Below are 15,980 nucleotides of genomic sequence, written 5' to 3' on the forward strand. Positions count from 1 at the left end.
CTTCAGTCAGCTTATGCCACTGTCCCCGAAAAGAAGCTCTTGCCCCTGTCTGTGCACAAAAACAGGGATGTGATGGGATTCCAACACTTCCCCACCTTTACAATGACAGTATCAATTTTGCAGAACTTAAGCTATAGACAGAGGTTAGAACAGTGTCTGCTGTATAGTAAATGCTGCATGCTTGCTGGAACAGGAAGTAGACTCTATGAGGTAATTCGGTGTGTGTTTTGTCCATGACTGTCTTCCTGAGGCTCAGCACATAGTAAATATAAGTAAGGATTTGTTGAAAGAATGGATGGTGAACTTTTCCACATCCCACCTGAGAACTGTGTCGTTTCCTTCCTTACTGATCTTTCCTTGTTGAGGTAGATGCCTCCCTGGTGGCTCCACTGGGGTTGAGGAAGCAGGAGAAGGAGAGCAGCACAGAAGATCCGATGGAAGAGGCGCTTGCTCTTTGCTCAGGCTCTTTCCCAACAGACAGGTGAGTCTCGAACGTTGGCAGGGACTCAGGACAATAAAGCCCTAGGATCCGCCAGGCATGGTGGCGCACATCTCTTATCCCAGTACTCAGGAGACAGAAACAGGTGGACCTCTGAGTTCCAGGACAGCCAGGGATTCACAGAGAAAACAAAACCAAAAAACAACCAACCACGCAATCCTAGGAACTATCTGGTTCTTTGTTTAGCAATAAACTAAATAACTTTGGGAAAGGCAAATCTGAGATACTACTTCACATCTTTAGGGTGACTACAGTTTTAGATAAACTAAGTATTGGTGAAAATAAAGGAAACCTCTGTTTATTCTTGGTGAGCTGCTAGGAAAACCAGTGCAATGGTTTCTCAGAACTGATAAAAGAATTACCGTCTGATCCAGCAACTCCACTTTGGCTCTAAAGAAGTCTGAGTGGTGGCCCAAGACTGTAACCTCAAAAAACAAAAACAAACAAAAAAACTCAGAAAGCCAAGTGTGGTGTGTGCTTGGAATCCAATAGTCCAGAAGCAGAGGCAAGAAAATCAGAAGTTCAGGGCCAGGTAAGTGGCTCAGTGGGTAAGGGTACTTGCCACCAAGCCTGAAGACCTGAGTTCAGTCCCTAGTGTCTAACATGGTAGGAAAGGATTGATTACCACAAGTTGACCTCTGGCCTCTTTATGTAGCATAGTAGTTATAACGTGTGTATTTTATAGATACACATGCCTGTACATTCACATACATTAAATAAATAAATGATAAATAAAGGCAAGAAGGTTAAGGCCAGCCCTGCTACTCTTTTCTTATACATAAATGAATAAAACAGTTTTTTATAATTTGTGTTTAGCATTATTTGATAATAGCCAAAATGAAGAGGGAGTGTGGCTGTTGTCTTGTTAAGGTTATTATTGCTGTGATAAAACACAATGACAACAAGCAAATTGGGGCAGAAAGGGTTTATTTAGCTTACCCTTCCTCATCACTTTTCATCATCAAAAGAAGTCGGGGCAGGAGCTTAAGCAGGGCAGAAATCTAGAGACAAAAGCTGATGCAGAGGCCATGGAGGAGTGCTGCGTACTGACGAGCTCAACTTGCTTTCTGATAGAACCCAGGACCACCAGTCCAGGGATGACCACAGTGGGCTGGGCCCTCCTCCATCAGTCATTCCTTAAGAAAATGCACTACAGGAGCTGAAGAGATGGCTCAGTGGTTAAAAGCACTGGCTGCTCTTCCAAATAACCTGGGTTCAATTCCCAGCAACCACATGGCAGCTCACAACTCTATAACTTGAGTTCTATGATCTGACATCTCAACACAGACATATGTGCAGGCAAAACACCAATGAGCATAAAAAAATAAAATGAAAAGAAAAAGAAAATGTCCTATACACTTGCATACCACTCTCTCTTATGGAGGCATTTTCTCAATTGAGGATCCCTCCTCCATGATTATAGTTTGTGTCAAGTTGACATAAAGCTAGCCAGCACATCTGCTAAATAAAATTTATATACATTAAATGCTTTAAAAGGAAGGAAATTTGTTTTTGTTGTTTGAGACCAGGTCTTCCTATGCAGCCCATACTGGCCTGGAATTCACTGTTAGTTCAGGCTGACCTCAAACTAGTAATCCTTCTGCTTCATCCACCAAGTGATGCCATCACACCCAGCCCAATAGGACGGAAATTATGACATATGCTTCAGCATGGAGGATCCGTGAAGATAGGCTAGGAACAAGAAATATTTGTCAGCTAGAAAGATGGCTCAGAGGTTAAGAGCACTGACTGCTTTTCCAGAGGTCCTGAGTTCAATTCACAGCAACCACATGGTGGCTCACAACCATCTGTAATGGGATCCGATGCTCTCTTCTGGTGTGGCTGAAGACATCTACAGTGTACTTATATAAATAACAAGTATACTTGCATATTTGTAATATCTACAGTATACTTATATAAATAAAATATTTGTCATTAAGGGACAAATATTGTATAAGTCTACATATATAGTCATTGCAGTTTTACAGAGACAGTGAAATTAGATGGTGGCTGGAGAGAGAGGGGAAGATTTGTTTAATAGGTATAGAGTTTTTACCAGCTGAAGGACTTCTGAGATTGCTTATATAATAGTATCAACATAATTTTTTCTGTTTTTTTTTTTTTTTTTTTTTTTTTTTTTTTTGAGGAGCCCTTCTGTTTTGTTTTGAGACTAGGTCTCTCATTCTGTAGCCCTGGCTGGCCTGAAACTCAGTCTGTAGACCAGGCTAGCTTCTAACTCACAGAGATCCACCTGCTTCTGTCTCTCAAGTGCTGGAATTAAAGGCCTGGATCACTACACCCAGGGATGACTAGACTTTCTAGTCAGTCCACCCAGAGCATCCTTATCTCTGCCTTATGAGGCTGTCATTACAGGCAGGCCACTCAGCTGACCTGGCACTGATGTAGGTTCTCGGGTTCAAACTCCACTTCTCACAGTTGCAGAGTAAATGTTTTAGCCCTCAAGCTCAAAACACCTTTTTAAAAAGACAAAATACCTTATTTCCTGCTTCTTAAAAGAAATTACTGGTGCTGATAAGTGTCTTAGCTTGTGGTGCGCTTTCGGTAACTTACTGGTTTGTCTTCTAGGGAGGAAGAGGGTGAAGAGGAGGAATTTGGAGACTTCCAGCTTGTTTCAAAGGAGAATGGATTTGCTAGTGATGAGGTAAGTGTAGAGAGAGCATAACCAAGCTCCACACGGTACTCCCCTGCATTAGTTCTTAAGAATTCTGAGCTTAGCGTCTTACCAGAAGCAGTGTCCTGTGATGAGATATGGGGACAGAACTTCATAAATCCTCTTGTTGCCTTCTGGTTTTGCCTCGTGATGCTAGAGCTCAAACCCAGGACTATGTGCCTGTAATTCCAGTATTTAGGAGGCTGGGGTAGGTTTATGAGTTCAAGACCAGCCTGTGCTATACAACAAGACTCTGTCTACAAAGTAAACAGTTTGAGAACAGGGGAAAGTGTGGCAGCACTGCCTTCCTGTGATTCCTGTTGTGGTAGCACTGCCTTCCTGTGATTCCTGTTGTGGCAGCACTGCCTTCCTGTGATTCCTGTTGCCAGCGTGTAACTGAGTTAGTTGCTCTGACGTTGCAGGGTGAACACAGTGACTCTAGTGATGAGGAGCTGGCGCTGGACCTGGAGGATGATGAAGAAGAGCTCCTGAAGCAGTCTGAGAAGATGAAACGCCAAATGTAGGTGTTCTGTCCATGCCTTCAGCTTCTAGACAGTTCTTCCAAGTTGAGGTATAGCTTGTTACCTTTTTACAGAAACTTGCTGGTTTGGCTTCTGCTTTTCATGATTAACATTTGAACAAATCCTTCAGGGCCTTGAGGCAAATGAGATGGCTCGGCAGGTAAAGATGCTTCCAGTGCAACCCTGACTGCCAATCTCTCTAGATCCCATGATGAAAGCAGAAAACCAATATCCAAAAGTTGCCTTCTGATCTCCACACCTGGGCCACAGCACACATATGTACACAAATGAATACGTCTTTAAAAATCCTTCTGTGGGCGGGCGGTAGTGGCGCACGCCTTTAATCCCAGCACTTGGGAGGCAGAGGCAGGTGGATTTCTGAGGCCAGCCTAGTCTACAGAGTGAGTTCCAGGACAGCCAGGGTTACTCAGAGAAATCCTGTCTGGAAAACAAACAAACAAACAAACAAAAAAAATCAATCCCCCTGTGGCCACTTCTTGAGTACTCAAAGATGGTTGCGTTGTCCTTAAGTGACATCAATACTAAGTATCTCTTGACTCCTCCCAGACCCAATGATGTTCTTAGTAGTGTTCCTTCCTACTCTTGTCGTGTCCTGGAACAGGTGTGCTCTAGCTGCTTGCTAGGTGGCTGTTAGTCACGTGACCCAAGATCAGGAGCACCGAGCCAGTCCCTATGCCTGAAGGCTTCGGCGGGAACTTTGCTCCTAGGAAGTCTCTCATTCCTGGTTTTCTTGATTCTCATCTTGAGCAAATGGCCCTCTTAATTTTTTTATATTTAAAATATTTGTCACTCTGGTCATGAGAGTAGAACTTTTAGAGTATTCAAAAGAATGTATGAGCTGGGGATATAGGTCATTTGGTAGAGGGCTTGCGTTGTATGAGTGAGGCACTGAGTTTAGTCTTTACCACATACCACTAAAAACATAGGTAGGTAGGTGGGTGGGGGTAGGTTATTGAAGGGATGGACACACGGACAGCGGTTGGAAGTGAAGCTCAATAGTAAAGCACTGCATAGTATGCACAAGGTTCTGGGTTTATCCCCAGCACCACAAACACAAAGGGAAGGGTGGGGGAGAGGGAGGGAGGGAGAACAGGGAGGGAGCTGTTCATATCAATTGGCTAGAATGTATGTGAAAGCATTGGCAATAAATTTCCTCATAACTTTTTAGGAAAATATTCTTATGCATCTGAGATTTAAATAATTTTCCTATGTGTTTAATTTTGCATCTTGACTTTCCCTCATAGCATATCCATAGTAATGTAATTTTAAAGAAGTTTCACAAAGATAATTTAATAAAGATTCAGTTACATATAGCATGTGCATGACTTTTAGATTCATGTCCAGGACGTCATATTGATCTCTATTAGATTTATATTGTTGCTTTTGGCCTGTCATTTCATCCTCTTAGGATCCAGCTGGGGTTCTCATTTGTCATCTGTCACTTTAACTTTTTTGTATAACTTTAGGATATAACCAGATCTTTAACCCCCCAGAGGTAGTATTTGTTAAACTTTATTTAACTGCAGAGGTCTTCAAATCAGTCCTTAAAGAATGGCAACCAAAGATGAACTGGTCAGCAACATTGCTGAGAAGCCTGGGAAGCCTGGTGACTAACGGCCCTTGAAGGAGCTCTCCAGGAAGCCTAGGATTTAGAGGGAAAATTCAATATAAGTCTTTGATTAAGAGACCATATTTCAAGCTAGGCACAGTGGCCATGCATTTAATCCCAGCACTGGTCTACATAGTGGACTCCAGGACAGCTAGGGTTATGTAAGGAGAACTTGTCTCTAAAAGAAAAAAAGTTCATCTATGAGACCCATCAAATTTCTGCGTTTGTGACCATAGAGAACAGGACTTTGAAGGCTGGCTGCCTTCTTAAAGAGAGTGAGGTTAGAAAAATTAATAGGCTGGTGGTGCAGGCCTGTGACTACCTACTTGGATGCTCAACGAGGACAACAAGTCAAGGTGACCCTGGCCTACAGAGTCTTAGCTAGCCTAGGCAACTTACTCAGAAGTGACTCAATGGAAGAGTAGAGCTGAAGTTTAGAGAACAGCCTAGCATGTTCAAGGCTATAGACTCAGTCTCCAGCACCTCACCAGAAAAGGAAACAGAAAAGACACACTGTAATGATGTCGAGCAACAGAGAATTCTGGTCTTACTGTATCAGACTGTTCTCTAAGCACTGATGAGCTTAAATACAAAACAAACTAGTTTGAACCTTCTAGCAGGTACTCCTAAATATGTAGTAAATATTAAGAGTTTTCTGGGACTAGGTGATGGCTCTGGGTGAAACTGGTAGCCGTGCAAGCCTGATGACCTGAGTTTGATCCCTAGAACCCACGTATCGGAAAGAAGGAAGCAAGCAAGCCAGCCGAGTGTGTTGGTGTGCATTTATAATTCCCAGCACCATGAGAGATAGGAGAATGGGGAACTGGAGAGATGGTTCAGTGATACTGAGTACTGGCTATTGTACTTCCAGAGGACTCTGGTTCAGTTCTTAGCACTCACATGGTGGCTCTCAACCATCTGTAACCCTAGTTACATGGGATCTGACATCCCCTCTTATCTTCAGTAGGCACTGCAAACATATGGTACACAGACATATACTCAGACAAAACACTCATAAAATAATCAAGTCATTTTAAATGTTGTTTTGTTTTTGTTTGTTTAGTTTGGGGTTTGATTGATTGTTTTTTAAACAAAGTCAGAATGACTTGGGAACTTGTAGGCCAGCTAGCCTGGACTATACATTGAAGCAGCTGAAACAGAAATCCCATGACACGGTGGAAGCCTAGATCCACCATCCACAACGTGTCCCCAGACCTGCATGCAGGCACTCACACACAAAGTACATTTTTAAAGTTTTCTGGTTGTAGCATTGCCCAAGCTAGGTTGAGTCCATCTCCTATGTGGGAGCCAGTTGGTCTCTCTGAGCCTCCTTACTTGATTTCTATACAAACATCTCTAGTTCCTTCCAGAACGAGTGGCATTTTTAGGGTTATAGCTTCTAGACTCCTCACATCTTAGGCATTCTCTTAACTAGCAAATGTCAAGAGGTAATAAGCTAATGGCGTCACCTGTAAAGTATAGCAACTGGCACATGATCTGGGTCAGGTGTCCAGCATTTAAATATCAAAAGAGCACTTGATATTATCAAAGTGTGTTATTATAAATTGAGGCCTACTATTAATGGTTCTACATTCTGCCTTCCTTTATTTTTAACCCTTTGGCTATTTCCACATGTATATACTGCATTCTGCTCACGTTCCTCTGCCCTCTCTCATTCTCCCCAGTCCTGACTGACAGCCGTCACCCCACCCCTCACCCCACTAACCCCATCCTACTTTCAGCTTTGTTTGTGCTCTGATTTCCTGGGATTGATGAGGGCTGTTATGTGGGGCTATCCACTGGGACAGGGATAACCGCGGTGGCTTTCTGCTTTTCTTACTGTATCCATATTCTGTGTGTGAATCCACTGTCTAGTCTCTAATCTTTCCTATTGCTTTCTAGGAGACTGAAGAAATACTTGGAAGACGAAGCAGAGGTGTCCGGCAGTGACGTGGGAAGTGAAGATGAGTATGATGGCGAAGAGATTGACAGATACGAAGAGGACGTCATTGACGAGGTGCTTCCGTCTGACGAGGAGCTGGAGAGTCAGATCAAGAAAATACACATGTCAGTGTTCTTGCCCTTCTGAGCAAGACAGCCATGTTACCAGACATGGTAACCGGTCACACCAGTGCTGGTGTCCAGCGCCTTCTTGTTTCTGTTGTAGGAAAACCATGTTGGATGATGATAAGCGGCGACTGCGGCTATATCAAGAGAGGTACCTTGCTGATGGGGATCTGCACACCGACGGGCCTGGACGAACAAGAAAATTCCGATGGAAACACATAGGTACTTCAGTCCTTTAGAAACAGATGGTTCCAATATACATACTTGTCCACTTTCAGATGATAGATAGCAATCAGAACTAAACCAGGAGAGTGGAGACAGAGCTCAGTTGGTAGAATGCTTACCTAGAACACAGATGCTCTGAGTTCTATCCCCAATAATGCATTAGGAAACAACTGGGCATGGCCATGTGCCAAGGACCTGCCTCAGCTTGGAGAGGGTTCTGACAGACGGTTATCTGCGAGCAGTGTCAAATCCTGAGTCCAAGCTGACAGCCTATGTTCTGTTCCAGACAGCTTTCCAGAATGCTCTTTTTCTGTGTTCTGCTCTCGAGACAGTTCTCTTGCTACTCTAAAAACTCTCTGGAGATCAAAAGCCCAGTTTTTTATTTTACGTATTAATTCAGTCAGGACCCCAGCCTCTTGATTCTTAGAGACAACAAATACTAACACAGACAATAAGATAGCTGGATGGGACCTTGTCCTGAAATTTATCATTTTGACCATGCCTAGACCTAAATTAGTTCTGTCCCAGGCTAACCTCAAACTCAGGGATCTACCATGCCTTTGTAAACATAAACTAAAAGCCTTAGCTGGGTGGGATTTTGCCTGGCGATCACAGCTCCCTAATTTCCTTACTCTCCCTCCTTAGCTTACAGTGCAGCTGCCTGTCCTTTAGACCTGTGAAGCTCCTTACACAATTCATATTGCATCCTTATATTCTACGTAGTTGAGAAATTATATATTTTTGAACTCACGTTTTTAGCATTCTGTCCCACGGCCCTAAGGGCTGTCCTGAAGGTCACAGTATTTCACCATTTTCCTGAGACATAGACAAGTCCTTGCTTCCCAGACTCATGCTGTCTCTGATTATCATGGAGTCTTTAACCTCGGCAGAGGACATTCCTCAAAGGAGGAACGTGAAACTATGTACACTATTATACAAACAAGCCTTTCACCCACAGGAAACATCAATTCATGGAGGCTCACGCCCTGCTGGCTCCATTCAGAGGCAGGAAACCATGTCATACTGTCCCTTACATGGCCAAGCTGGACTCGGCAGTGGTGCATGCCTATAATCCTAAGACTTGGGAGGTAGAGGGAGCACAGCTGGGAGTGAAGGTCATCCTTAGCTCCATAGCAGCCCTTTCTGGGCAAAAAGCACAAACAGAAAGCCACCTGCGTACTAGGCTGTGAGCTAGATGTAGCTGTGTCCACTGATTTCCTTCTGTGCCTGGGAAAGGTTTCTGTCCCAGTGTTCAGCAGATGTGGGTTTGGCTTGTGTCTGTCTGACCACTCGCTCTGTGAGGATGACCGAATGCTAAACACCTTACCTCTTTCCTTTAGATGATACCTCCCAGATGGATCTGTTTCACAGAGACTCCGATGACGATCAGGTTGAAGAACAGCTTGACGAGACCGAAGCCAAGTGGAGGAAGGAGCGAATTGAACGAGAGCAGTGGCTTCGGGAACAGGTAGAAAGAGTCTAAGAAAATCACCTGTTCTGACCAAGTTTGGAGGGAAAGATTGAGCCACTTCACCTGCTATATAAACTTAGCAACAAGATATCTAATCCTTTTAATCTTGAGGTTTGCTCCCCCTGGCCCCCCATACTGAAAAGGTCACCATAAGTAACTCTCTAGCTAACTGTCCAATATTGAAAAATGTGTATTTTAGTGATTAAGCTGTGTTACGTGCCTTTAATCCCAGTTTTTGGGTGGCAGAGACAGGTAGATCTCTTTGAGTTCCAGGCCAGCTTAAACTACATAATGAAACCTTGTCTCAAAAATATGAAATGCACCGGGCAGTGGTGATGCACTCCTTTAATCCCAGCACTTGGGAGGCAGAGGCAGGCAGATTTCTGAGTTCGAGGACAGCCAGGGCTATACAGAGAAACCCTGTCTCGAAAAACCAGAAAAAAAAGAAAGAAATACATGATTTTTTTTTTTTTTTAAGTATTTGCATGGGGGGTGAGGATGGGAGGTATGTTTGAGTACAGTGCCTGTGGAGGCCAGAAGAGGGCATCAAGTCCCCTGGAGCTAGAGTGCCAGGCAGTTGTGAGCTGCCTACATGCATGCTGGGATCCAAACTTGGGTCCTGTAGAGGAGCAGCATGTTTCTAATCACTTAACCACCGCTCCTCACCGCTTGTTTTTTGAAACACTGTCTCACTATGTATCTCTGACTGTTCTGGAACTCTCTCTGAAGACCAGACAGCTTCAAAGTCATAGACATTCACCTGCCTCTGCCTTCAGAGTTCAAGGACTTAAATTTTATTGTATGTATATGGGTGTTTTGCCTGCATGTATGTCTGTATACCCCATGTGTACCTGGGGCCAGCAGAGCCCAGAAGAGGGTGTCAGACTCCCTGCAAATGGAGCTACAGACAGTTGTGAGCTGCCATGTGTGTGCTGGGAGTTGAATCCATGTCCTCTGGAAGAACAGCCAGTGTTCTTAACTGCTGAGCCATCTTCCCAGCTCCCTTACACTGACTATTTAGGAAAGCTGAAGGTAATCTAATGTTGCATGAGTTTGTTTTGGAGACAGAGGCTGGTCTGTCATCATGTATTCCAGAGTGGCCTCAAAACCTGCCTCAGCTCTCCAAGTGCTAGGATTATAGGCATGTGCTACCATACCTGGCTAATACTGTATGATCTTCATGTTCAGGCTCAACAGGGGAAAATTTCTGCTGAAGAAGAGGACATTGGGGAAGACAGTCAGTTTATGATGCTAGCCAAAAAAGTCACAGCCAAAGTGCTGCAGAAGAATGGTGAGCTCTTCCTTCATATTTTGTCTGGCAGCTTGGATTGTAAGGGACTCTAACCTTCAGGGACTGTGGCAGCTAACATAAGCCATTCTGTAATACTGTCTTAAAGGCGCCATCGCGGTAGGAGAGGCAGAAGTTGGCTCTTAAGCTATTGGTCAGTAGAGATTGTACTTGGGTTTATATAACTGTTTTGCTTCAAGTTTTGAGGCTCGGCTGATGAATTGTGGCTTCTCTCTGAGTTGCCCAGGATTTATCCACTTGGTTATTGGGGCTGGCATTTGAACATCGGAGTATCGAACTGCAGAACCATTTCTCTTATATGGTACTCCACAGCACCAACGGCTGTTTTCTTTTACATTATTCTTTGTTAATGATTAATTGACAAGCTCAACATCATTGCTTCCTTAGTGACACTTGCAATAGTTTTAAAGTCATGAGTATGAAATATACAAGAGTTCTTATGTCAGCTTTTAAGGCTTCTTAGCTTGTTTAAATATAGAAGGAATTGTACCCAGCTTGGCCCAGAACACTTCTTTCTGTTTTCTTTCCAGCCAGTCGTGCCGTGGTTGTTCAGGAACCAAAGTCTGTGCTCAGTAACCCTTTTGAAACCATCAGACCAGGAGGTGCTCACCAGGTTAGTTGGGACTATGTTCATCTGGCATTATGGTCTATAGATCAGTCTGTCATCCAGGGAGGGAGGTGGACACAGGATGTGGAAGGTCTTGCATAAGTTAGAAATGCATCCCCTCTGTACCAGGGTAGGTAGACGCGGATAGGCGTCCTTCTTCTCTTTGGCATTTGTGGTTTGATATCAGGTAACTCTTCTTTCTTCAGCTGAAGACAGGCTCCCTGCTAAACCAGCCCAAAGCGGTGCTTCAAAAGCTTGCTGCCCTGTCTGACCTCAACCCCAGCGCTCCCCGAAACTCAAGAAACTTTGTCTTTCATACACTTTCTCCCACCAAGGCAGAGACAGCAAAGGACTCATCTAAGCCTCAGGTACAGATGGATATGTGGAACTTCCCAAATAGAGCTTACGTGTGGGGATTTGGTTTTTGTTTGGTTTTTTTAAAGATTAGTTTGTATTTTACCTACATGTATGTACATGCACTGTGTGTGTGTCTGGTACCTGGGGAGGCCACGTACCAGATCCCCTGGGACTGGAGTTACAGACAGTTGTTAAGCTGGAGGTGCTGGGAAAAGAATCTGGTCCTCTGTAAGAAGAGCAAGTACCTTAACCATTGAGCCATCTTTCCAGTTCCAGAGTTATTTGTTTTATTTTTTAAAAAACATGTGTGTGTGTGTGTGTGTGTGTGTGTGTGTGTGTGTGTGTGTGTGTGTGTGTGACAGAGAGAGAGGGGGAGGGAGGTTAACCAGTAAGAGAACTTACTCTGGGGCTGGAGAGATGACTCCGCAGTTAAGAGCACCAACTTGTTCTTCCAGAGATCCTGAGTTCAGTTTCCAGCAACCACATGGTGGCTCACAGCCATCTGTAATGGGATCTGATGCCCTCTTCTGGTGTGTCTGAAGACAGCTAGTACTCGTATACATAAAATAAATCTTAAAAAAAGGGAGAGAAAGAACTTACTGTGCAAGCATGAGTGTGTGTGAGAGTGTGTGTGTGTGTGTGTGTGTGTGTGATTGTTTAGTGGGTAAGAGAACTTACTGTGCAAGCGTGAGTGTGTGTGTGTGAGAGTGTGTGTATGTGTGTGATGGTTTAGTGGGTAAGAGAACTTACTGTGCAAGCATAAGGATCTGAGTCTGAATCTTAGCACATATAAATGGCAGACATAGCTGTATGGTTGTACAATTCTATAACCCAAACATGAGGCAGAGAGAGGCTGCTGGCCAGCTATCCTAACTGAAGTGTCAAACTTTGTGTTCAGAGACTGGCTGTCTAAAAGGAATAAGTCAGAGAGCAATGGAGGAAGATCCCAGCATCCTCCAGCCTCCACACGCACGCACATGGCATGCACCATGCACCACATGAATACATCACACAATGAAATGAAATAAAAACTCTTATCTAACAGCTGTTATAGTGTTAGAATGTTTCATGTCTTGAGAATTTGTAGTGGAGTTGCTGCTCCAATGGACAATCAGCTCATCAGCTTTTAGATTTGTCTTCAAACTTCGTTTTTTGTCTGTTAATCATCTGTGCTTTAGCTGAGTTGCTGAAGAACTCACTGAAGTAAAGCACTGTGTGTGTCTTGCGCCGGCCCTAACTCCTTCTATGCTCTCTCTAGGTGAGAAAAAGGGGACTGTCGTCAGTGATGTCACCGTCTCCTAAGCGGCTAAAGACAAACGGAAGCAGTCCAGGACCAAAGCGAAGCATCTTCAGATACCTGGAGAGCTAACACCACCCAGGATGCCAGCGTCTGTCAGGAGTACTCACAGTAGGTCTGGCACGGAGGGGTGGGACTGTGGTTTCCACTGATGACCTTTCCTTCCCTCAAAATCAATGCATTATGAGCAGAGCTTCCCTTCTTCCCACCACACAGTTCTCCACAGCATTTTTCCTTCCTAGTGTTATTTTTCAGTTTGGCCACCAATCTTAGCACAGCAGAGTTCCCAGCATCGACTTACAGAATAATTGAAGTCTCACTTCTGTTATTCTGTTAAGCGCTTGACATTTTTTCCCTAGCTGTTTCCTAGGTTGACGCCACTTTCAAGTAGAGGTGATCGGAGAAAGGAAGAAAGTATGGCATTATAGAAAATTACAGAAAGCACTGAAAACCAGCACTGGGACGGGGCCTCTACAGCCACATGACCCTTATCACGGAACCAGGCCAAGAAGCATGCACCTGGCTGTTGCATCGTCCTGATGCTTCTGTGTCATGTAAGCTGCTAGCCTTGATCTCTGACTAACCTTTATCACCTTTGAAATAAGGACTCAAGCTGGTACCTAGTTCAGAAAGAGGTTATCCCTCACTTTCCACAGTGTGGGAGGAAGATAAAGGGTTATACCCAGTGTCCATCCACACTGGATAATCAATGGAGAACAGAACTTCCCAGGGACTAGAGTCTCCACTTAAAGCATTTGTTGGAGAGCCTCCCTCCCTTCTGCAGAAACCCAACCACTATTTATTGCTGCTTTTGGGCTGAGTTTCTTGCCCTGACCATCACTAATATTGAAAGCAGACCAGTAGAATTTAATAAAAACATTGAAGAGAACTGCCATTAGTCGCTTTCTTCGACCGGCCACTGGGCTTTCAGAAACATAGACCAACACTCTCCCATCAGAACTGAATTCAGTACTGCTTTGAAAAAGCCATTGCAGGTGAATGTTGGCTTCAGTGTTGAAAGCTGGGCATGGGAGGTTGGATGAGGTTGTGCCCGTCTTCTGTTGAGAGACATAAAGCAGCCTACACAACTGATGAAATTAAGATGTGGCTTTTCTGTTAGGTGCTAGGGCTTCTTGGTTTTGTTTTTTTCTAATTCTCAGGATGCTGACTCGGGCAGAACACACATTTGTATATTTGTAATCTTGTAATGGGAGAAATGTGTATAAAGCTGTTTTAATATGTATGTAGGTTTTCAATAAATCTCATTGCCTCGAGGGCAGGGTTTGCTGTCCAGCTTCCGTGCTCATCCTTCCGTCAGTGCCTAAGGTGAGACAGGGTTTCGTTTTTCAGGATGCTCCCTCCCAAGGGCTCTGCATCCAGCATAAAGGGTGCTGCAGCTGCCCCTCACTGGCTTCTCCATCCCCAGGAAGTGATTAGACAGCCCACTCAGCTGGTCGGGAGGAGAGGCTTCCTACATTACACCCCCTCTGAGAGGCCCTTTCTCCTTGGCTGGCCTCCATGTACTTCAGTGTTGCTCTGGATCTGAGGTGGTGGTTATCGCTGCTCTCTAAGTGTTATAAAAAGCACCTAATGTAGGCACCCCCCACCCTCCTGAGCAACAGAGCTGAGAACTGAGACCGCAGATAAATCCCCCTTTTTTCCACATGCCCTGTGAGTGCTAAGTTACTTGGGAGCAAACTGAGGGCCTTGCCTAGGCTGAGCAGGCACTCCAACCTTTCCACATGCTCTCCTTGTAAGAAATGAAAAAAAAAAAAAAAAAAAAAAAAAAAAAAAAACAACTGACCACAAAATTGAAGAAAATCAGGAGCTAGAGAGATGGCTCAGCAGTAAAGACCGCTGACTACTCCTCCAGAGGTCCTGAGTTCAAGTCCCAGCAACCACATAGTGGCTCATGACCATCTGTAATGGGATCCAATGCCCGCTTCTGGTGTGTCTGAAATAAATAAATAAATAAATAAATAAATAAATAAATAAATAAATCTTTTTTAAGAGAAGAAAATCAGGGGCTGGTGAGATGGCTCAGTGGGGAAGAGCACCGACTGCTCTTTGGAAGGTCATGAGTTCAAATTCCAGCAACCACATGGTGGCTCACAATCATCTGTAATGAGATCTGACGCCCTCTTCTGGTATGTCTGAAGACAGCTACAGTGTACTCACATATAATAAATAAATAAATCTTTAAAAAAAAAAAAAGAAAAAGAAAAAAAGAAAATCAGTACCTGAGAAATCTGGGAAATAAATTGCTTTTCTTTGAGTCTCTGGGTAAATGCATTCTATTTTCTTCCTCTTGCTACATTTCATTTAATTTATGTTTGTGTGTATGTGTGGACACACATGTAGGAATAGAGGATAATTTGCAAAAGTTAGTTTTCTCCTTTCACCATTTAACCTTGGGGAATTGAACCTCTCAGGTTTGGCAGCGAGTGCCTTTACCTGCTGAGGCACTGCAAGCTTTTCTATTCAGTCTATTTGTTCCCAGACTAATGCCTTGGAGACTTTTTATGTTTGAATAAATACCTATGCCATAAACTTGGGCTTGTTCCTCCACTAGCTCATGGCTTACCCAACCTTTTATTCTAGTCTGTGGCTGCCACATAGTTACCTCTCCTCAGTCTCCTCCAGGGTGTCTGGAGTGTCTCTCTCCTCCAGAGTGCCCACGTCCGACTCTATCCCAGAGTTCCTTTCTCCCTCCTATTTTCTGCCTTAGCTAATAGGCCATCAGTTTTTTATTGACCAGTGGTGCTTCCATACAGTGCACAAGAAGTTCTCGCTACACTAGAGAAGAAAAAATATAGTCTTTAACTATGGGTCACTTTTCATTATGAAAGTAGGCCTTCCAGAAGTCATGCTTGGCTTCCACCTTTATAACAGGATTGAAGAGTTTCTGCCTGACCCACGTGCCGTCTGTCCAGGGTACTGACCACCAGCATCTGTCGTGCTCACTCCTATAGGACTCAGCTCCACCATCTTGGAAATTACCTGTTAGGAGGAATCAGCCTAAGTCTGGGGACACCATGTCAGTGTCGGTCCTTTGTCTCTTCCTTGTATACGTAAGTAGGGGTAGGAGATTGAAGTCAGCTAACCACTTCAGTCCACAGTTGCATAAACTGTAGTGTCTTCCTATAAAGTATCAAATTATACTCCCCACATCTCTGGCAGCCCAGCCTCTCAGATCTCCATAGGATTCCCCTGTCATCCCCACTTCTCTGGAAACTCCCTAGTTCGAGATTATTTTTTTTTATGTATTTCTTTTCTTTGTTGTTGCTGGGTGTTTTTGTTTTATTTTGAGACAAGATTTCTTTGTG

General features: G+C 44.0%; 1 protein-coding gene across 3 annotated transcripts in view; it reads left to right on the forward strand.

Moving 5' to 3' along the window:
- Clspn (claspin) overlaps nt 1-13,928 on the forward strand; it is a 37,762-nt gene extending 23,834 nt beyond the window's left edge. For all 3 annotated transcript variants that reach the window (XM_031378667.1, XM_031378669.1, XM_031378668.1), the window contains exons 16-26: nt 370-481; nt 3,086-3,161; nt 3,593-3,690; nt 7,224-7,388; nt 7,489-7,610; nt 8,954-9,081; nt 10,273-10,375; nt 10,924-11,006; nt 11,207-11,368; nt 12,616-12,765; nt 13,014-13,928. In XM_031378667.1, coding sequence (XP_031234527.1) covers nt 370-481; nt 3,086-3,161; nt 3,593-3,690; nt 7,224-7,388; nt 7,489-7,610; nt 8,954-9,081; nt 10,273-10,375; nt 10,924-11,006; nt 11,207-11,368; nt 12,616-12,726 — 1,160 coding nt within the window. In that variant the 3' untranslated portion in view covers nt 12,727-12,765; nt 13,014-13,928. The remainder of the gene's footprint in view (nt 1-369; nt 482-3,085; nt 3,162-3,592; nt 3,691-7,223; nt 7,389-7,488; nt 7,611-8,953; nt 9,082-10,272; nt 10,376-10,923; nt 11,007-11,206; nt 11,369-12,615; nt 12,766-13,013) is intronic.
- The last annotated feature ends 2,052 nt before the right edge of the window (nt 13,929-15,980 follow it).

Source organism: Mastomys coucha, unplaced genomic scaffold (genome assembly GCF_008632895.1).
Source record: "Mastomys coucha isolate ucsf_1 unplaced genomic scaffold, UCSF_Mcou_1 pScaffold18, whole genome shotgun sequence".
Classification (NCBI taxonomy): domain Eukaryota; kingdom Metazoa; phylum Chordata; class Mammalia; order Rodentia; family Muridae; genus Mastomys; species Mastomys coucha.